Source organism: Macaca fascicularis, chromosome 15 (genome assembly GCF_037993035.2).
Source record: "Macaca fascicularis isolate 582-1 chromosome 15, T2T-MFA8v1.1".
NCBI classification, from domain to species: Eukaryota; Metazoa; Chordata; class Mammalia; order Primates; family Cercopithecidae; genus Macaca; species Macaca fascicularis.
This window is the reverse complement of record NC_088389.1, coordinates 107,982,841-108,005,740: the sequence shown is the minus strand read 5'-3', so window position 1 is coordinate 108,005,740 and position 22,900 is coordinate 107,982,841. Positions and strand designations below refer to the sequence as shown.

The following is a 22,900-nucleotide window of genomic DNA, read 5'->3' as shown; positions in this document are numbered from 1 at the left end:
CATAAACTAAAAAAATTACTATTGAAAAAATAATCACAAGCTTTCCAACATTAATCAAATGAAAGTTTTCAATCGATATTTAACTTTATTAAAATGTGGGCCATAGATGCAGAAGAGTGTTTTTCTTTGTTTGTTTTTACAGCAGTATGATATTGTACTTTATTTTTTTTTTTCTGCTTTAGCTTTTTTTTTTTTTTAAATTATACTTTAGGTTCTGGGATACATGTGCAGAACGTGCAGGTTTGTTACAGAGGCATACACATGCCACAGTGGTTTGCTGCACCCATCAACTGATCATCTACATTAAGTATTTCTCCTAATGCTCTCCCTCCCCTTGCTCCCCAACTCCCAACAGGCCCCAGTGAGTGATGTTCTCCTCCCTGTGTCCATGAGTTCTCATTGTTAAACTCCCACTTATGATTGAGGACATGCAGTGTTTGGTTTTTTTGGTTCCTGTGTTAGTTTGCTGAGAATGATGGTTTCCAGCTTCACTCGTGTCCCTGCAAAGGACATGAACTCACTCTATTTTATGGCTGCATAGTATTTCATGCTGTATACGTGCCACATTTTCTTTATCCAGTCTATCACTGATGGGCATTTGGGTTGGTTCCAAGTCTTTGCTACTGGGAACAGTACTGCAATAAACATATGTGTGTATCTGTCTTTATAGTAGAATGATTTATTGTAGTTCTTTCATATACAGACAGTAATGGGATTGCTGGGTCAAATGGTATTTCTGGTTCTAGATCCTTGAGGAATCACCACACCGTCTTCCACAATGGTTGAACTAATTTATACTCCCACCAACAGTGTAAAAGCATTCCTATTTCTCCACATCCTCTTCAGCATCTGCTGTGTCCTGACTTTTTAATGATTACCATTTTAATTGGCACGAGATGGTATCTCATTGTTGTTTTGATTTGCATTTCTCTAATCACCAGTAATGATGAGCTTTTTTTCACACGTTTGTTGGCCGCATATGTCTTCTTCTGAGAAGTGTCTGTTCATATCCTTCACCCACTTTTTGATGGGGTTGTTTTTTTCTTATAAATTTTTTTCAGTTCTTTGTAGATTCTGGGTATTAGTCCTTTGTCAGATGGACAGACTGCAAAAATTTTCCCCCTTTCTGTAGGTTGCCCGTTCACTCTGATGGTAGTTTCTTTTGCTGAGCAGAAGCTCTTTAGTTTAATTAGATCCCATTTGTCAATTTTGGCTTTTGTTGGCATTGCAGAAGAGTGGTTTAAGAAAATGATGACAAAATTATTGGTTGTCACATAATCTTTATATTTGAATATTACATTGTTTACATTTCAGCAATATTTTACACTTAATAATTTTTGAACCAACACTGTAGCCAAGAACAAACATTTCAGAAATATTTTTATATTTGTAAAAATTATTAGCTATAATTATGACACTGTCCTTTATAGATGAACAACAGTCAACACTATCTCCAACCCTGATTATTTTCCTAAGTTCTACTCCTAAAATGTTAAATATCTATGATGTATTTCTGTAATAATTTCTGATGGCACCTTAAATTTGCTAGACTGAACACTGAACCACTCTACCCACTTTTCTGCATGTCCTTTTTCAGTGACTTCCAGCTACTGGCACCCTGGACTTTGACACAATATTAGACTTCCTTCTTCCCTGACTGAAGCATACAAATTATTTGTCAAAAGAGTTAACAGATATAGCCTATTCTACTTCTACTTCCTTCTATAATTTTCATTCTATTTTCCACTCTTACTTCTAACACTTAAAGGTAAAACCTTATTTTTTTCCAAATTAAACTAATGGTAATACACTTACCCAGTTTATCAAAACATTTATTGGACCTATTATGTACCAACAAGGCAAAATTGAAAACAAACAAATGAGTAAGATCATAATCAGGTGGGAAATGTAATGTTAAAAGAGAACTACTGCATTGTGATAGGTACCAAAACACATGTATAGAGTAGACTGAGGGCAGAGTGGTTGGCCCTTTCTAGACAGACTGCAAGGTGTTTGCAGAAGTGACAATTTTCCCAAAAAGGGTGTTCTGAAGAGAAGATCCAAGTAAGAGAAATATAAAAGGTCAAAGGAAAGTTCAAGGAATGAATGAAGAAAACAGGAAAGATAGATAATCAATGACAGGAGGTTTTAAATGAGAAGATAGAGTGAATGGTCTTGAAACAGAACATCAAATGATCTGAGACAAGAAGAAAAAAACAGATCAAACTAATAGACGGAGATAAAATTTATAAAAATGGAGCAAGAAAATCAGAGAGCAACCATCTAACTGTGAACTTAAATTATCTTTCAAATTTTATCTTCCAACATGTACTCTACATTCCAATGAATTCCCAACTATTCCTTATAACACTATGCTTTCATGCTTCCTTATCTTTGTTCATGCACACCTTCTTCTTAGCCTTTTCCATCTAATCTCCATATTACTATATTACATGTTACTGTACTTCATGTATCTTGCCCAGGAGTCAGTCATTAATCCCTTTTATGTTTTCCATAGTTTTTGGCAACTGTAACACTTTCTGTAACTCTCCAAAACCCACTGTTTCCTACTTCATACATTTATGTAATATATCCATCTTTTGATGGCAAAAGTCACATGCAATTCTTCTTGGTATTGAGTGTCTCATCCACAGAAAACCTTGATAAATATTTGTTAAATTAATAAAAGAATCAGTATATTTAAATTCTATTTAAATATTTTAATAAAATATAAATTGTTTTCCTATATTTATCTGCATCTATACTTATCTGTACCATTAATCTAAGAATAGAAACAGAATAGAGAAAGATAACTGTTTGTTAAGACCTCACATCTTAAATATACGTGCACCTACACTGAAGTACTAGATTAAAAGAATACCTAGATCGTGAGTTCGAGACCAGCCTGACCAAAATGGAGAAATCCCGTCTCTGCTAAAAATACAAAATTAGCTGCGCATGGTGGTGCATGCCTGTAATCCCAGCTATTTAGGAGGCTGAGGCAGGAGAATTGCTTGAATCTGGGAGCTGAGATCCCACCATTGCACTCCAGCCTGGGCAACAAGAGCAAAACTCTACCTCCAAAAAAAAAAAAAAAAAAATGCCTAATGAAAACTCCAAGCTGGTTAGTCACTAATAGTTCTAGTTAAGATGAAGTACTTAATCAGTAACAATTCTCATTAAGATGAATTAATCACTACTAATTCTCATTAAGATAGATGAACTATCATGTAACAAATTAACATTCAGCCTTGGAAAAAAGTATAAAGGCACTGTTTCCTCTACTATGGAGAGAGACATAAAATATATACCAGAAATGTATTAAAAAGTAGAGTATCATTAACTTTTATTATCCAAGAAGAAAATGAAAGTTCTTCACAGAAATTTTTAAATATATCTTACATGTCATATTTAATCTAGTCTTGTAACCCACCCCAAATCATCTCTAGAGCAAGATCAGATATTGTAAATGACTATTTTGTTGTTCTCTCAACAATACAATTCTTTCCCTCAGCAAGTCTGAACTAAGCAATAAAACACTCATTAGATTTAGCAGGTCAATCTATGTGAAAATACGTGCCTAAAACTGCTAGACTGTCTTCAGAGCATTGAGGATCCCATTCTGAACTTCTGGACAAGGGAACAGGTAAGCACTGTTTGCAGTTCTGCCTCTATCCTTCTGTAGCACTGAGGTAAGTATCTATTTCTAGTGTGTATTCTAAAATGGTATTTAAACAAACTACAATGCTTAATTCTGAGGAAAGTTTTATTCTCCAACAGGGTTAAATTTCCATATAAGAGATTATTTTCAATTCCAGATTACATATCTTGACTAATATTTACTTGTTACGATATAAATCTGTAAGACTAGCTCATATTTTGTTATAATTTTAATATTTTCTTAAAACATATCTTGTATCAAATTTAATTACTTAAAAAATTTAAAATTAATGTAGTATATACTTCTATTTACAACTCCATCCCTGAACAATGAACAAATATGAAAAGGATAAAATATTCTGTTTACTAAAAGAATGTCAAAAAAATTGTATTATAAAACCTTTGAGAAGTAAAATTTACTTCATAATAGTATAAATTCAGAAACCATCAGGCATCATCTATTAGACATTTTTAAAACTCTTAATCATATGACTATGCTTATGATGCTTATATTGCAACAAAAATATATTTAAGAGAAAAGTATATATAATGTGCTTGCTATAAGTTATTACAATAAATTAAATAATACTTCTTTTTTAAGATCTAAGTGCACTGAAACCTACATGAGTTAGATGAGCTATTAGCAGGATGGATTTGATCAAAGTTATCCATGTGAAATCAGAAACTAGAAAGTCTACAAGAGATCTCAGAGTAAATAAAATGATAAAGAAAAAATACCGGTAAGATCCTAATGGTATGTTGAATTCATTTTCAGGTGAGGCAGTTCCCAATAAGGTATTCCCTTCGTAAACAGACAGTGGGACTGAAAAATGATTTCTTATCTGGGAAAGAAAAACAAATAATATTTAGTATCATTAATCTAAGAATCTACAGATGTGTAAAAAAAAGTCCATGTAAATATCTTAACAAAGGAACTATCAGGCAATATTCATCTTGCTTATGTAAATTAGAAAAGAAACAAACATATTATTTATCCTAAAACAGACAAGAAAAATTTCTACGGTTTTATATAAAAGGAATCTCAAAAACAGACTTTAAGTATCCTACAGGGGAATAAGATAATATCTCCTTCACTTTAGGATAAAGACTAATTTGTTTAGAGATATGTTTTTGTTTAGACAAAAATAGTAGAAAAAAATTCATAGAAAAAAATCAAAATTTTAAATATTTGTATGGTAAAAGTGACAATCTACAGGCTGGCAAATATCTGTAATATACTTGACAAAGGGTTTATAACCACTACATACTCAAAAATCCTAAAAATCATTAAGAAAGTTGCAATCAAGAGGAAAACAGGAACAGAATGTAAACAGGTGATTCACAGAATGGAAAAACTGACCAATAAAGAAGAAAAGATACTTGACATTACTAGTAATCAAGAAAATACAAATTACATTCATAGAATATCTTTTAATACCAACAAACTGCAAAAATATCAGAAGTATGGTAATATCAACAGTTGAAAATGATGCGAACAGGAACTCATATACACTAGTGGTAGAATGTATATTGATAAAATAACTCTGAAGAATAATTCGACAAAAACTTAGTAAAAATGAAAATGTACTTTCTTCTTAGCAATTCTGCTCCTAGTGCCATACCTAGAGAAATGTTTACACATGTGTATTCATTTATTGTTTACTACACTCACTCAAGACACCGATGTTCACTACACCATTGATTTTATTATAAAAAAATGAAAATGAAAACAATCTCAACAATGGAAAAATAAGAAAATTTTCTTCAAATTGATATAATCATGTAACATCATTAAAATAATGACCTATGTATCAGTATATGGTTACACTTATATTATGTATCAGTATATGGTTACACAAATATTTGAATGAAAACAGAACATAGCATAACAAGGTGAAACAGTGTAACATTTCTGTAAGACACTAAAAACACAAGTATGTACTTTCTGGACAGGAAGTAGTTTTTAAAATATGGTACTAGAAATATACACAACATATCACCAAATTGATATTGCCTCAAGGAAGAAGGAAGGAGGGAATGTGGACTAAGGAGGGAAACCAAACAGTTGGCTTCAACTTCATGCATTTTTTTTAAATTTAAGGGAACCATTTTTAAACGTCAATATTTTTAAAACTCCATGGTGTGGATGGAGACATCTGTATTATAATAAACTTCAAAGTCCACTATCAAACCAATAACCAACATCCAGAGCATTCCACAACAGACATTAACTATAAGTTTTCCAACATATTTTCTGATTATAAATATAATTCCAAATAAATTTCACATTCAACTTATCACTGATGTAAATGGAGCCTATTAAGAAACACATGCTTCTAAATGGTGCCTGTTTGGAATGTGAAGTTACTTACCAAAGTCTGATATTGCTTCCTTTGTTTTCCCTTTCAGATTTAGTGTGGAAAAAGTTGGTTGGAAGCTGACAATAAACTAGCAGTTGAAATTTCAAGGAAAGATCAAAGGTCTGGAAAACGGAATGAGCATAAGCTTGAAAAGTCTAAGGGAGCAGAGGAAAAGGGAACATCCGTCTGTATAAAAGTGGGTGGGCACAGTGGCTCACACCTATTATAATTCCAGCACTTTGGGTGGCTGAGGCAGGAGGATCACTTGACCTCAGGAGTTCGAGACCAGTCTAGGCAATATGGTGAGACCCTGTCTCTACAAAATATTGAAAAATTAGCCAGGTATGGTGGTATACACATGTAGTCCAAGCTACTGGAGAGGCTGAGGTGAGAGGATTATTGAGCCTGGGAAGTCAAGGTTGCAGTGAGCATTGATCATGCCACTGCACTCCTGGGCGATTAGAACCCTGTCTCTCAAAAATTACAAAGATAAGAAAGAAACAAAAGCATGTTGCAGGTAAGCTATCTTGCTGGAACAATTCCTAAAGTTTATGATTATGCAACAGCAATATGATAGCAGAATGAACATAGATGTTAAAGTGAAACAAACCTGAGAAAAATACTGGCAGTGCTAATTACTAGCTGTGTAACTGTGGGCAAATTTTATTTTGAATAATACCATTTCTCCTGACTATCAAAAGTAGTAAATTCATATATACGCATACCTTGTTTTATATGTTTTGCTTTATTGTGCATTGCAGATATTTCATTTTTTTACAAATTAAAGGTTTATGGCAATCCTGTATCAAGCAAGTCTATTGGTGCCATTTTTCTAACAACATGTGCTCACGTAGTGCCTCGGTGTCATATTCTGGTAACTCTCACGATATTTCAATCTTTTCGTTATAATTATATGTGCTATAATTAATAAATGTGTGTGTTCTGACTGCTCCACAAATTGGACATTTTCCCCACTTTCTCCCTCTTCTTCAGACTTCTCTATTCTCTGAGACACAATACTATTGAAAATAGGACAATTAATAACCCTCCAATGACCTCTTTCAAATGAAAAGAAGAGGCACATGTCTCTCACTTTTAAATCAAAAGCAAAAGCTAGAAATGATTAATGTTAAAGAGAAGTGCATGTCAAAATGAGAGACGGGCTAAAAGGTAAGCCTCTTGCATCAAACAGCCAAGTTGTGAATGCAAAGGAAAAGTTTTTGAAGAAAATTAAAAGTCCTAACCCAGTGAACACGCAAATGACAAGAAAGTGGAACAGCCTTATTGCTAACAGGAAGAATATTCTAGTGGTCTGGATATGACATGATTTGACTACGTCCCCCACCCAAATCTCATCTTGAATTGTAATCCCCATAACCCATGTGTCAAGGGAGGAATCAGGTGGAGGTAACTGGATCATGGGGACAGTTTCCCCATGCTGTTCTCATGATGGTGAATGAGTTCTCACGAGATCTGATGGTCTTATAAGTGTGTGGTAGTTCTTCCTGCATTCACTTCTCTTTCCTGCTGCCTTGTGAAGAAGGTGCCTTGCTTTCCATCTGCTTTCTGCCATGATTATAAGTTTCCTGAGGTCTCCCCAGCCATGCTGCACTATGAGACAATTAAACCTCTTTCCTTTATAAATTACTAAGTCCTGGGCAGTTCTTTACAGCAGTATGAAAACAGCCTAATACAGGATAGAAGATCAAACCAGCTGCAACATTCCCCTAAGAAAGGCCCTAACTCTCTTCAATCGTATGAAGGCTGAGAGATGTGAGGAAGTAGCAGGAAAAAAGTTGGAAGCAGAGGTTTGTTCACGAGGTTTAAGGGAAGAAACTACCTGTATAACATACAAGTGCAAAGTGAAGCGGCAAGTGGCTGCAGCAAGTTATCCAGAAGGTCTAGCTAAGATCACTGATGAAGATGGCTACACTAAACAACAGATTTCCAAACTAGACAAAACACCCTTCTATTGGAAGAACACGACATTTAAGACTCTCATAGCTAGAGAAGAGAAGTCAATGCTTAGCTTCAGAGCTTCGAAGGACAGTCTGAATCTCTTGTTAAAGGGATAATGAAGCAAGTGACCTGAAGTTACGCCAATGTTCATTTACCATTATGAAAATCCTAGGGCCTTTAAGAATATGCTAACTCTACTCTGTGCTCTATACATGGAAAAACAAAGCCTGAATTTGAAAGCACATCTGTTTACAGCATGGTTTACCGAATTTTTAAAGCCCACTACTGAGACCTATTCTCAGGAAAAAAAATCCTTTCAAAATGCTATTGCTCATTGGCTATGCACATTGTCACTCGAGTTCTGATGGAGATGTACAGGAGATTAATGCTGCCTTCATGCCTGCTAACACAACATCTATTCTGTAGCAAATGGATCAAGGAGTAATTTCAACTTCTTAATATTATATGTAATATTGTATATTTGACTTAAATAATATTAGTCTCATTATTTAAGAAATACATTTTTTAAGGCAACAGCTCCCATAGACAATGATTCCTCTGATGGATCCAGGCAAAGTAAATTGAAAATCTTCTGGAAAGGATTCATCATCCAGATGTCATTAATAACATTTGTGATTCATGAGAGGAGGTCAAAATAACAATATTACCAGCTGGTTCCAACCCTCATGGATGACTTTGAGGAATTCAGGACTTCAATGGAGCAAGTCACTGCAGATATGGTGGATACAGCAAGAGAACTAGAATTAGAATTGGGGCCTGAAGAGGTGACTGAATTGTTGCAACTTTCTTTAGAGAGAAAAGTATGAAGAGTATCTCATCCAGTGAGTGGTAAAAAATGGTATCTCATCCAGTGAGTAGCAAAAAATGGTCAGGCAAAAATGTATTATTCTGACTAATATATACATAATAATCAGAAAACCTCCAAATACTCATATTTATCTTTGGAATAGATAATAACAAATTGTTTAGTAAAACAATTTTCTCATAATTTTTCTATATCTTACCAAATTCTACTTTAAAAACATCATAGCAGCATATGAAACATGAGAACTAAGAATTTGATAAATGAATAATCTTAACTGTACTCTATTTTTAATTCTAGAAAAACTATTTGCTCTATACATTTGAAGCAATAGAAATATGTCTATACAAAGTACCTGTAAGAAATTCAAAATTCACGTTCAACTATTTAACTAAATGGCAAAATAATCAACAGTAATGAGTGCGGCTGTTAGTCACCTTTTAAAATAGTTACCTAAATAAAAAGTGAAAGAGAAGGGATATCTGTTTTCAGCCATGCTAGAATAACAGGGACCAGATATAGCTTCCCACCCTAATCAACTAAAAAGCAGGAAACAAACAACAAACATCAAACCACAGTTTCAGATAAGGCACAATAGGCAGCACAAGGGAAAAACAAAAACAAAAACGAAAAAGCTACAGAAGCTATGACTACTCAGCTTGCTGTCTGGAGAGTGAGTTTCTAGTCTGCTGTGTGAGAAGCAGGCAGCCAAGTTGAAGAGACAAGATCTGAAAATCTGGGGAAGCCAATGTGACTGAAATTCACAGCATATTGTACTGGAGGGGAGAGACCTGCATGGAGAGGCAAAAGCTGTACAGACAGAATTCTGGAAAACTGAGTGTCCCCTCCACGTCAAAACTTCAGCTGAGTCATGACCAGGACATGTGCAGATTATCTACGGCTCAGTAAAGATCCGCCTAAAAGAAACAGGAAGAACAAAGTCTGGTTCTGATATATACAGTAGTTTTAGGTAACCAATAAAAAATTATCAGGTACATTAAAGGAATGAAAAAAATACCATAATGAAAAGAAACATCAATAAAATGAAACAAACCTAAAATGACACGTAATAGAATTGGTAGACATTAAAACATTTATTAAAATTATATCCAATATCACTAAAAACTTAGAAGACTAAGTATGCTAAAAAGAGACACTGGAAAATAAAAAACCAAAAAAATGCATAGTACTATTGAGAAAAATATATCAGATGACGTCAACAGCAGATTGGCCACTGAAAAAGAAAAGGGAAACTGAAAACAAGAGAAACTATCAAAAAAGAAATGGGTAAAAAGCTGAAAGGAAAAACAAACAGAGCATTACTGAGCTGTGGGGCAAGTTCAAACACCCTAATATATACCTAACTGGAACCTAAAGGAGAGAAGAGAGGGCGAAGACAGAAAAAATTTTAGAAACAATGGCAAAAAGTTTTCTAAAGTTGATCAAAACTATAAATCCATGATTTTAAGGTCAGTAAACCCCAAATACAAGGAACATGAAGAAAACTACACTAAGATTCATCACAACCAAATTGCTTAAAACCAATGATAAAGAAAAAAGAAATCTCAAAAGCAGCTGAAGAAAAGGTTGACACATTTTGTAGAAGAGCAAATACAGGAAAAAAAGCAGACTTCTGATCAGAAACAATGCAATACAGTAGACAGCAGAACAACATTTTTAAAGTATGGGGGAAAAACTCTGCCAATCTAGATCTCTAGGCCCAGTGAAAATATCTGTAACACATATATGTGAAATAAAAACTGAAAGAATTCATCATCAGCAGATCCACGCTGTGAGATTACTGAAAGAAAAAAAGTGATAATAAATATCAAATACAGTTTGTATTTTAAACCAATTTAAAACATAATTCATTAAAGAAAAATAGTAACTTGTATTATGGGGTTTTGGCTAACACACATAGACACGAAAATGTATGAACATAATTATCCAAATGTGGGAGATGAGAAGTGGAAGTATACTGGTCTAAAGTTTTGATTCTGTATGTGAAGCGGCAAAGTACTACTTGAAGGTAGACTAATACAATATGTACGTAATAAAGCCCTAAAGTAATAACAACAACAACAACAAAAAAGGCAAGGAAGTATAAAGAGATACAGCCAATAACCAACAAGGAAATAAAATGAATTCATAACAGAAATGCTCAATTAATTAAAAAAAAAAGAGAAAGAGAAAACAAAAGGAAGATGGATGTAAAGAACAAATGAGACAAATAGAAAAAAAAAATAGCAAGTTTAAGCCCAACCATATCAATAACAACTTTTAAATATAAGTGGTTTAATTATCCTTGTTAAAAGGCACAGATTTTCAGATTAGGTTAAATAAAAAAACAAAACAAAACAAAACATAAGGTCCAACTACGTGGTGCCTACAGAAACCCCACGTTAAACACACTTTAATACACAGGTCCCCAGCCCTTCACCCATGGGCTGGTACCAGTCTGTGGCCTGTTAGGAAGTGGGCTGCACGGCAGGAAGTGAGCAGCAGGCTTGAGAGCATTACCGCCTGAGCTCTGCCTCCTGTCAGATCAGCCACAGCGTTAGATTCTCATAGGAGGGTGAACCCTATTGTGAACTGTGCGTGCACGGGATCTAGGTTATATGCTCCTCATGAGAATTTAACTAATGCCTGATGATCTGAGGTTAAATCCAGTACTGTGAGTGCTTGCCTGATTTTTGTTTCTTATGGTGTTTTTTTCTGTGTAGATAGTTGTTAATTTGGTGTCCCTGCAGGGGACAGGGACACATATGGGTGGAGCTTTCTGTTCTTGAGAAAGGAATCCTGAGACCATATGCCCCAGCCCCCAACCTGTGGAAAAACTGTCTTCCATGAAACAGGCCCCTGGTGTCAAAAAGGTTGGGGACTGCTGCTTTAATGAGTTAAAAAGTTAAACAATGAGAGGTGGAGCAAGATGGGGGAATAGGTGTGGTGGTGTGCACCTGCAGTCCTAGCTGCTCGGGAGGCTGAGATAGAAGAATTGCTTAAACCCAGGAGAATGTGGCTCCAGTGAGCCATGATGGCACCACTGCACTCCAACCTTGGGCACAGAGCAAGACTCAAGAAAAGAAAGGAAGAGAGAAAGACAGACCTTAAAACTCTAGACCAATATCCCTCATGAATATAAATGCAAAATCCAACAACATACTAAAAGGTTAGTAAGACGTCATGATTATGTGAGATTAATCCTAGGAATGCAAGTTGATCTAACATTTAAAAAAATCAATGAATGTAATTCATCATACTAACAATTGAAAAAATGTATCCTCCTCTCGCACAGAAAAGGCATCTGACAAAATACAAAAATCAACTCTGATAAAAACTCTCAGCACACTAGGAATAGACAGGAATGTTTTCAATGTAAGAAAAGGCATCTACAAAACTACAACACAAATCATGTTTAATGGTGAAAGAATGGACAAGGCAAAAACATAAGACGTCACCACTTCTACTCGAATTGTATTCTAGCCAGTGTAATAGGCAATATAAACAAGATAAAACACATCCAGATTGGAAAGGAAAAAGTAAAAATGTCTTCATTTGCAACTATCGTAACTATCTAAATCTACACAAATCTACTAGAATACGTGAGTCTAGTTAAGACTGCAAATAGAGGTTAATATAATCTGTATTTCTAAACACTACCAATGAGTAATCAGGATTTAAAACATTAAAAGACAAGCCAATTTTATCCAGATTTTTGACAAAATTGATAACCTGATTCTCAAGTTTAAAGAAAAATGAGAAGGAACTAGAATCCTCTGGAAAAAAATCCACATGGTGAAAAAAAAAACAAAATCTCAATTCTTAACCTCACACTGTATACCAAGGTTCACTCAAAATGGATATGTGGCATATCCATATAAAGATGACTACTGAGAAACAACATGTAACTGCATGTAACAACATGGATACACATGAGTTGACACACACACACACAATTTTTCTGAATGAAAGTCAAACTCCATCTGTACTGTATTCAACTTATGTAAAGTCCTAGGCCATATAACTAATGTACAATGAGGACAGATCAGTGGATGCCTGGGAATGGGAAAGTGGGGAAATAGAAAATTTTTCTAAGAAATAAATGTGTTCATTACCTTGACTGTGATGAAGGTTTCAAAGGTGGATTTTTGTGTCAAAAGTCATCAACTTTAAATATATGTAGTTTATTGTACATACCTCAACAAAGCTGTAAAATTTTTTTTATTTCTCTAAGAATTATCTAATCAAATAGAAAGGATATAAATACATTACAAAGACCTAAAGCAAAACACTGATGAGTATTTATAAAAAATACCCTAAGAAGATTTTACAAAATATTCCTATTAAAAAATTATAAGAAGTATATCAAACAAATTCCTACCACTGGTCATATCTGAGTAGTGCAACTGCTGGTAGTGACTCTTCTTTTGATATCAGCTGTATTTCTGTTACAGTTTATATTCTTTCAGTAATAATTTGCTTTGGTGTTTTTCTCTTTTTTAAATTTTATTAGCACACAGATATGCATAACAGGACATCCCCCAAAATTGATCATTTCATACCTGCACTGGGGAGCGAATTGTGACCTTCTTACTTCCTTCCACTGTATCAATTTGACAAACAATAGATCTTTCAACTCCAGACTCTCTGTGTCTTACAGTGTACAGACGTCGTCCCACTTTTGTTAAAGGAATCTTATCAGCAGTAGAATGGTTAACAGGTGCTAAATTAAATAAGTATGTTTAAAAGTTTTTATTATAATTCATTAAATATTAATTTTACATGTTATATATTAGAAATTTCAGATGATTCTTAAACTTATAAATAATAGTCACTAAAGTCTTCGGATATAGTCCGTAAAAGGGATATTTTAAGAAGCCACCATATATTTCCACAGCATTCATTAAAAAATCCCATTCAGGAGTTTAACCCAAGACAACAAGAGCAAACCTTTCCAAAATGAGTAACGAGAGCAAGTACTATAAAATACAAGAATATTGATCTCTGGCTTGCTGTAAGAATAACCAGAGCATAATAGCTTTTGGTAGACACTGGTAAATATCAAGGTGACTACAATTTTTGTTTTTAATTTTTCCAACAACTTGTGTCACTTTTCCTTTTGTATCTTGGACTTGATTACACAAAATTTTATATATATTTACCTAAAACACATGTTGTATTGGGGATGAAATTACTTGCATAAATTTCATTTACCATCCCATTCATAAAAATGTAAAAAAAAAGAGGTAAAATTTATGAGAACATTAAGTACAACGTTATGACAATACCTGAAACACCTGTTACATGTTATTTTCTAACTAGAAACACAAGCAATTTTAGTAGCCTACCCTCCCATGTCTAATTAATCTTCTAAATGATGCCCTCCTCAATAACTACTTAAATGCCAGAGTATCAAAAAGTGGTGTAGGTGAGGCTTTGGGACTGTTTAACTTCACAATGACTACATATTATGATAATTTAAGAATGTATATATTTCACCTCCAATAAAAATGAAAAACTTCTAGGAAGCAGAAAAGACAAAGGAAAAAACCTTCATCTCAATAGGCAGAACATTAAAAAAAAACTATTTACAAATCCTAAAACCATTAAAAATTGCCATTTGCATGAATTCAAACTTTGAATTCATTCAGTTGCAAAACTAGTGGAATACCATCAAGTGATACCAAATGTGAATAAAAGAATCCCCACAAACATTAAACATCTATGGTCTATAAAAGCTGAACGAGGACGAGATCTAATACTTTTCCTCCCAACAACAAAGCAGTAAATTGCCATGCTCTGAATAATGCAGTGGATAAAGAAAAAGTCTGGAATACAAAGTTTTAGTAATGACACACTGCAACCAAGACACTGCAAAGACAAAAAACAGCTCGTGACCTATTAGAAAGGAGAGTTTAAAAATCAAACAAACAAAAAAAAACCTTGCTAAGATTCTACAAAAGAGTAAAATAACATGTAAATTGTAATTTAAAACAAAAAAGCCCCAGGAAGGTAATACAGCAACTACTTACTAAGAAGAATGAAGAAGAGTTTGCTGCTTAGGCTGGTCATTGCATTGAAATGATCATTGTCCTTGGTTCGGACATAATCCATACTTAAACTTTCTTCATTTTTCAATACATATGATTTTGCCATAGGAATGTTGAGTACACTAAAAGAATCACTTGGCGAAACAGAGATAGTAAGTCCAAGGGAATTTAAAATTATAAATGGTGCCAGATCCTTTACGAAGTCAGCTGAAGATCCAGTGGCAGCTTCTGTAAATGCCTAATAAGAAAGAGTTATCTTAAATAAAATGAAATGTGTAAAATTAAATGACAAGGAGAACAGTAGAGGACAAATGACAAATAACTAAGTCATTAAACTTCTTATTCAACAGACAGATCAACTCAGACAAGTATCTCAATATTTAAAATTCCAAATTTCTTTACTTACCTTGGCTAAATTATTTAACATTACAAGACCACATTTGGATAATGTAATGTTTAATTGGTCTTTTGAATGGAAACTAATGACAGTTTTATATTCTGGCACTTTGTAGTTTTCTTCTTCAGGATCTGACTCAACAATGGCCTTTTTGGCTTTCTTTTTCATCTAAAATGATAAATCACAGAAATACAAGAAAAAATTATTTCTAGGAACACAACATAACTAGACAAATCTCAATAACAACATTAGAGAGATCAGTACATTTTATCTTTTCTAATTTCAGTAAGTTCTACTGCCTTACTGAAATTACTTGGACATCAGCCAACTAAGGTCACACAGGACAGAAATATTAGAGAAAATAAATCATGTCATCCTCAGTGACAGTAAACTGGCAGATATAATTCAGAAGGAATAATAAAGACCTAGAATTACTATGTGTACCTGGCATCTGAATATAAAAGCACATACTTCAAAGCAACATAAAAACTCAGAAAACAGTAACTTAATGTATTGGTCATGCTAATAATAAAGAACAGAAACATGGAGACTTACAAAGGCAGGCAATAGCAGCAGAACAGTGTTATAAACCTAGAGCTCATAAGAATCAATACCCTTTACCATTTTTTAGGAGTCACAGATCCACTGACCATGTGTATTCTAACCTAAAAACCATCAAGGAATTCCTTTTAAAATCCTTCATCTAAAATATCTGGAAAATAAAATTAAATGATCTAATACGAAAAGAGCTCAGCATGCTAAGCTAGCCACCTCTGCTCTTACTTTAACTGGCTTTAAGCCACTGAAAATCTGTCTGCAGGTTGACCAAGTCATTATTAGGTAGGAAATACGTGAGTAATTCTGCAGTCTCTTACTTCAGAAGCAAAATTTCATCCATCTAAAGGCCCCGATTCTCATGATTATATAAACACACAATATATTTCCAACAAATAATATACATTCTTGCACACACACGCACACATACACACCTCCCAAGAGGATGAAGGAAACTCAGGATACACAACAACTTACAAGAAGATGACAGAGGCATTATAGCACAGTGGTTTAGAGTGGATTTAACCCCTCTGCAGCTGGATTTGCATCCTATCTCTTCCACTCTGTAGCTTATTACTTCAAGAAGTCTCTTAACCTCCCTGGTCTCAGTCCCTTCACAAGTCAAACTAGGGATAAAAACTCTATTTTCCTCCAAGAGTTGCTGTATCTGGCACATAATACTTGTTACATAATCGTATTAGAAGCATAGGAAACATTGGCCTGAGATTTGAAAATTACATTAAGAGGGCAAACAAGGAAGCATGTGGGCAAGGCCCATGATGACACAATCTGAACTTTGTTGTGATTAAAATAAAGTGTCTAATATGGCATAAACATTCTCAATTTTGGAAAATTTTTTCAGACTTCAAATATACACTGATGAGGGAATGTTAATAAAGGAGGAAGCTATACATGTGCAGAAATAGGGGGTATATGGGAAATCTCTGTTCCTTCTTCTCAATTTTGCTGTGAACCTAAATCTGTTCTTAAAAAAAGTAGTCTTTTAAAATACATACATACATATACACACACACACATATATATACCTTGATACCAAGATTCCATGGTCTAAAATCCTCAGTCTGATCAATTTCTAAGGGTTCAAGCAAAGGCTCCCATACACCAAACATTTCATTATAATAATGCACCTATAGAGAGAATTTTTTAAATTAAAAATGATTTACTATCCTGCTTCCCACCATGTTTTTTAGCCCTGTTATTTCTTCTATACGAAAACCAGTTTACATGCCATTCAGTAGCTTCCTATAAACACTCCCTCAGCATTTTCCTCACCTGGCTAACTTCATAGTACATATTCGCTCTTCACAATTTAGTCCAGATAAAACCCCCTTTAAAGCATCTTTGCTTGATTCTACATTATATAAAAGTATAAGGCATATCTTTCTAACTCTTTATATTTCTATCAGAAGAGATTATTATCCACATATTCAGAAATTCTGTCTATATCCTCAAAAAAAAAAAAAAAGATAATACTTTAACTCTTTTTTTTTGAGGCTGGGTCTCACTATGTCCCCCAGCCTGGAGTGCAGTGGCACGATTTCAGCTCACCGCAGCCTTGATTTCCCAGCTATTCTCAAGTGATCCTCCCACCTCAGTCTCTTGAATAGCTGAGACTACAGGTGTGAGCCACCACCATTAGCTAATTTTTTGTATTTTTAGTAGAGACAAGGTTTCACCATGTTGCCCAGGCTGATCTTGAACTCCTGGGCTCAAGCGATCCTTCTGCTTTGGCCTCCCGAAGTGCTGGGATTACAGGTGTGAGTCACTGGGCCTGGCCTCAACTTTAACTCTTAAAAAAAAGAATTCTCAATCTAATCAACAACTGTTGAATAACATATTACCTTTAAGTTGATAAAATCAGTTGAAATACAAACTTAATGTGGAGATGTACTTTAAAAGTGAAAGGACTGTATACATAAAAGCAATTATTCAAGGGCAAAATTTGAAAACTTTTTTCTAAAAGTTTTTGACCCAACATCATATTTACAATAAGCTTAATTTAAATAGCTACGTAAGATTCCATAATATTCCATATGTATCATTATCTGTTATAAAACTGGAAAAATATGCTTACTTCTAGCTCAAGCTGACAGTGCAGATTTATTAGGGAACTCCAGTTTTTGCCTTCCCCTGAAAAACGTGACTTTGCCAGAAGCATAGGCACTGTTCTATGACCAATTCCAGCCTCAAGAACTATAAAAATAGAATCAATGTTCATTTTTATCATCTCGCCTTTGGGTATCAATTCAGTTGTGGGAGCTATTTTTTCAGTTTCATTTGATTCTTCAAGAAACCACATTTTTAAAGTCTTTGTATCCTTCTTTTCCCATAACTGTGCAGTAGAAGAAGCTGTTTCTTCTGGGATGGTTTCCTTAGTTGTATACAGTGCTGAAGTTATGGTAATCATAGTATTTATAATAACTGGTGAAACCTAAATGGAAAAAAAACTAATGATAAATCTATACAAAATACTTTGAAACATACTACTTCAAGAAATATTAAATACACTTGCTGAAGGATTATGAGAAATTAAATATTGAATTAACATTACTACCACAAATAGTATAAACTATTGTTTATACAATTTTTTAAATTACCATAACTAATTGTGACTTGTTAAAATATTTACACGAATCTTGTAGATATTATTAAACTGATGAAGTATAAAATAATTTCAGTAATATTTATTAGGGATATTAGATATTAACCTCACAAACGTATTTAATAAAATACAGAATAACATTCATCATAAAATGTGTATTAAATAATGTTACTTTGTAAATATCTCATAAAAATATATTTTCAAAAACACAGATACATCTATTTTGTTTGCCTAACAATGAAAAGACTTGCTATAATAACTTTCTAGGCTTTTCTACTTTTTTAAAATGCACTGAATATTCAAACGATTATATTTTAATTTACCTTTAGTGTCAGGGATTTTACTGACATATCGATCACTTGTGGATCTGTACCTGCCTGAGTAGTTTGATAAAACAAGTCACAGGGCTGCAAAACCTATGAGAGAAAAATCAATACCACTAAATTAATGTTTAAATATAAAAATATTTCTATTTAAAGACTTTCCTAGTAATAGGTATGTCAAATAAACGAGTTAATAAAAATAACTATTTAAAAAGTTACTACTTAATACACTCCTTAATTGTCCCATAGGAAGGACCTCTAGAACCTAATATCTGTTGTATTCTTCCACAGTAATATAAGTTTTATCTGAGCAGAAGGTAGCTCGGAAAAAAATACCACATTCTCCAACCTTTATTGCAGCAAAGTGTGGTCATATAGCTATGTTCAAGCCAAAAAAGATGTGAACAGAAGAAATATATATGTAAAACTTCTAAGTCAAAATTTAAGAGAGAATTGGTATACCCTCCATTTTCTATTCTCTCTCTTTGCTTAGTGGAGGGCCAACTGTCTTGTAAATTTGGGCAACAGTTTATCTTACATCCTAACTAATATACATATATTCATTGTATCAAAATTACATCTTATATTTATATGGTGACAATGTTTAGAACATTTATGCTTCTGTAGACGCATACCAAGCATCAGGAACAAAATACAAAGAAACAAACAAAAACATATGTTTCTATTACTCCTTTAGAAGTTCAAATATTTTTGTAAGTATTTGCTGGGAGTCAGCCAGTTCACTTGAAAAGATGTCTGTAAAGGAATGATTTTTAAGTAGAGTTATAAAGAGGAGGAAGGCCAAGAGGTTACTAGAGAGTAAAGTATCAACGTGAACTATGTCAAAGCAAATGGCCGAAAGTTCAAATGACATTACATGAAGACAAGGAAAAACGCATTATTTGAGCAAAAACATCCAAATGGGAGAAAAAAGTTAAAACAATAAAACTGAAACAACACAGCAAACAACTGGCAGAAAGTCTTAAAAGTCCAAAGAGCTATTTGGAATTGACATGATTAGAAAGTCAAAGTAAGATCTTAACTGAAAAGTGTCAAGATGAACCCAACTTTTTACTGAGAATATTCCCACAAATACTAACAATAATGAGCAACATCTGGAAGAATGAAAGAGTTTCAAAGCTGGTCAATAACATTCTAAGCTAAGCTCTCTAAGCAGAGAGAAGACATTTTACAGAGCAAGTTTGGAAAACATGTAGGTAGTTTTTGTTTCCTAAATAGTTTACAATTAAGCAGATGATCAGATAGTTAACTCACAGTAGTGACTTTGCCTTTTCTCTTGATTGGAAGAAACGGGCAGGCTCTCACTTGGAGATCTTTAATAGCAGCAGTCATTGTGCTATTTTCAAGGTTACCTTTATAGCAAATTTCACATTGTGTTGTAATGACTAAGGCAGGAGCATCATTTTTTGTCATGTCAGCCACAAACACAATTTCAGGATTTTTAATAATAACATTAATTTCCCACTTCTCTAATTCCTGTGTAGGTACTAAAACAAAAATAAATTAATAAATTAAAATATTTGCTATATATTATGAATAATTTATTATTTATAAGAAAATAATAAAATGAAATAATAGTAAAAAGTAAAATAAAAGAATCTTAGATTCCAAAGGAATCAACTACAACCCTTAGTGAAGATTTGAAGAAGCTATAGACATAAGAACATTTTTAAATGAGGGGGAAATCTCCACTATTTAATTGGAAAGCCTAGACCCTAATCTAGTTTCCAATTCTCAACTTGATACTCTTTCTACTATACCACAGTAAATGACATATTACAAAAAGATAACAGAGAAACCATATATTAAAAGCTAGGAATAAATACAAGAAAAATAAATGAGTGTTTTAAATTGAAATATTATCTTAATTGTGAAAAGGTATGGTTGGTTGATTATTCGCTCGCTTATTTTTTTCCATTAGGCAAATTCCTTCATGTTACTGCCTGAAGTACAATTACTTATTCTAATATAGGTTTCATAATTTTTAAATGCAATATATATTCACACCTTTAAAAAATGCAAACTATACAACCTCCCAGAAAACACATTAAGGTTTTCCTTCTACTCTGAAAAATAAAATTTTAATTTCTTAAAGTATTTACCTTGATGATCTAAAAGGCTAATCAAGGTAAGTCCTGTTGTAGCACTTCAATAAAACAAATATTAAATATTTTAGCCAATAACTAACCTTCTTCCTTAGCAGTCCATGTTTGCACACTGGTTTCTACAGCAGTGCCTGTGGTGTAGGCCTCCAGAAAGACATTTGCAACAGTCTGCAGAAATTCTACACTTGCACAAATATACATTTCTTGAAAGACTGCATCAGTCACACAGCCATCTCTGACTTTCCTGTACTTTATATCCATCATGTCTTTTTTGTCAAAACCAACAGTCAGTCCTATCATTCTGGAAAACACAGTAACAATTCCTTACATGAGTAACTTAGAAGTAACATACGAGTAAAACTTAAAGACTTCTTATCTCTTTCACTGACTAAAAAAAAAAAAAGCATTCTGAAGTCATGTCTCTTGGGAAGATCCATAAAGTGTTCCAAATAACAAACTTACAAATTTCTGAAACACAAATGTATCATAAATTAGGAAGTGTATGTTCAATAAATTATGAGTCTGAATCTCAGGATATTTTTTCTTTTCAATTTTTCATGTACTTCCCATTGCAATTAGCATGGATTAACAATAATTTATATTAGAGAATGTAATTTAAATAATGTAAAAACCAATTTAATTGCACTGATTATTTCTATTTACTCAACCAATCTATCAACTATTCAGTAAGAATAGCACATAACAGAACCAGGACATTTTAAATGTTAACTGAGTACTACGAGTTGACTGAACTGAAGCTTTAAGGAACCTAGGATGCACTCAGAAAATGAACGTGCAACTCTGGAAATGAATTCTGTAAAATATATCAACAATTTTTCAAGTAAAACCTTAGAACATCATTACAATACATACCGAGGAGTTGCTTTCTTGACATGAGGCCTTTTATCATCTAAAATACAGTTTTTTAATGAGAAGGAAGAAAATGTTGAGTCATCTGTATACATTTTTAAAGTACTTATAATATTCTCCAATTTAAATTCAGCAAGTTTCAGAGAAGGATCCCGAACATCTGTAAAGGAAGCCTATGAAAGGAGAAATCAATACAAAATTACACAGAAACACAAGTCTAACGTGTATTTTATGATATGAACTACTACAAAGTATTGCCTCTGCTTATAACAAACCTCAAAATTCTCTGTCTCCAAAGGGCTCTAATGAAAAGCCAAAAATATATACATATCACCTCAATTTTACAATTTATTTTTCACATTATTAGCTACATGATAGATAACTCATTTAAAAGGGAAATGGTTACAATTATTATTAGAGTAAAAAGATCAACCACTTTTCTCGGAGGGACAGATACTACAAAATACATGTTAAGTATTAACATTTTTTACTTTAAAAACATCTACCTATGCAAATTTCGCAAGTGAAAATACATTTTCTTTTCTTCCTGGACTTACTTGTTTAGGACCTGGACTATACAGCACCATGGTGAGATAATCAGTTTTGAAGCTCACGTTTAGTGTTGTCTTAACTAGTGAGGCACGTGAATGTACTTCTACCACGGCAGCTGTCACCACAGTTGCTCCTTGAAAAAATTAAAGTTATTTAATAAAAGAAAATATATTAAAAATTAGCTCATTAAAATACCCCTGAAATAGATTTAATAGAACTATTAATTAAACAGGTATAGTAAAATGACATTCAAGAAAATAAAATACTAGGAAATTCACATGTAAAACTCAGTTTCTGGCTTAGGACTCTTTCCATAATAATTTGGGAATATTAATTGAACACTTGGTGTTTCTCTTTCCTTTTGATGCTTCTGTTTCCACTACTGTTCTGTTCCAAGGAAAAATAGACCTAATCACTGAATATGTTTTGGGGATTAAGTAAAATAGCACATGTAAAATGCATACTACAGTACCTGGCACATAATTTAGTATTCAAATTTTACTTTAAAAAACTAAAACCAAGAGACATTTAAAAAATTTTTCTACTTATGAGAAGAATCCAAAATTTGTTTTCTACATTTAAATTTTGAATCAGGACATTAT

At 33.3% G+C, this 22,900-nt stretch overlaps 1 protein-coding gene across 6 annotated transcripts in view; it reads right to left on the bottom strand.

The window, feature by feature from the left end:
• The window catches only part of VPS13A (vacuolar protein sorting 13 homolog A), a 243,045-nt gene that overhangs the window by 77,319 nt on the left and 142,826 nt on the right, over positions 1-22,900 (bottom strand). For all 6 annotated transcript variants that reach the window (XM_065530725.2, XM_005581971.5, XM_065530724.2 and 3 more), the window contains 11 exons: positions 22,304-22,431; positions 21,750-21,919; positions 20,960-21,177; positions 20,026-20,258; positions 18,751-18,843; positions 17,900-18,256; positions 16,851-16,952; positions 15,259-15,417; positions 14,835-15,090; positions 13,365-13,525; positions 4,399-4,502 (listed from right to left, as the gene is read on the bottom strand). In XM_065530725.2, the coding sequence (XP_065386797.1) occupies positions 4,399-4,502; positions 13,365-13,525; positions 14,835-15,090; positions 15,259-15,417; positions 16,851-16,952; positions 17,900-18,256; positions 18,751-18,843; positions 20,026-20,258; positions 20,960-21,177; positions 21,750-21,919; positions 22,304-22,431 (1,981 nt within the window). The remainder of the gene's footprint in view (positions 1-4,398; positions 4,503-13,364; positions 13,526-14,834; positions 15,091-15,258; positions 15,418-16,850; positions 16,953-17,899; positions 18,257-18,750; positions 18,844-20,025; positions 20,259-20,959; positions 21,178-21,749; positions 21,920-22,303; positions 22,432-22,900) is intronic.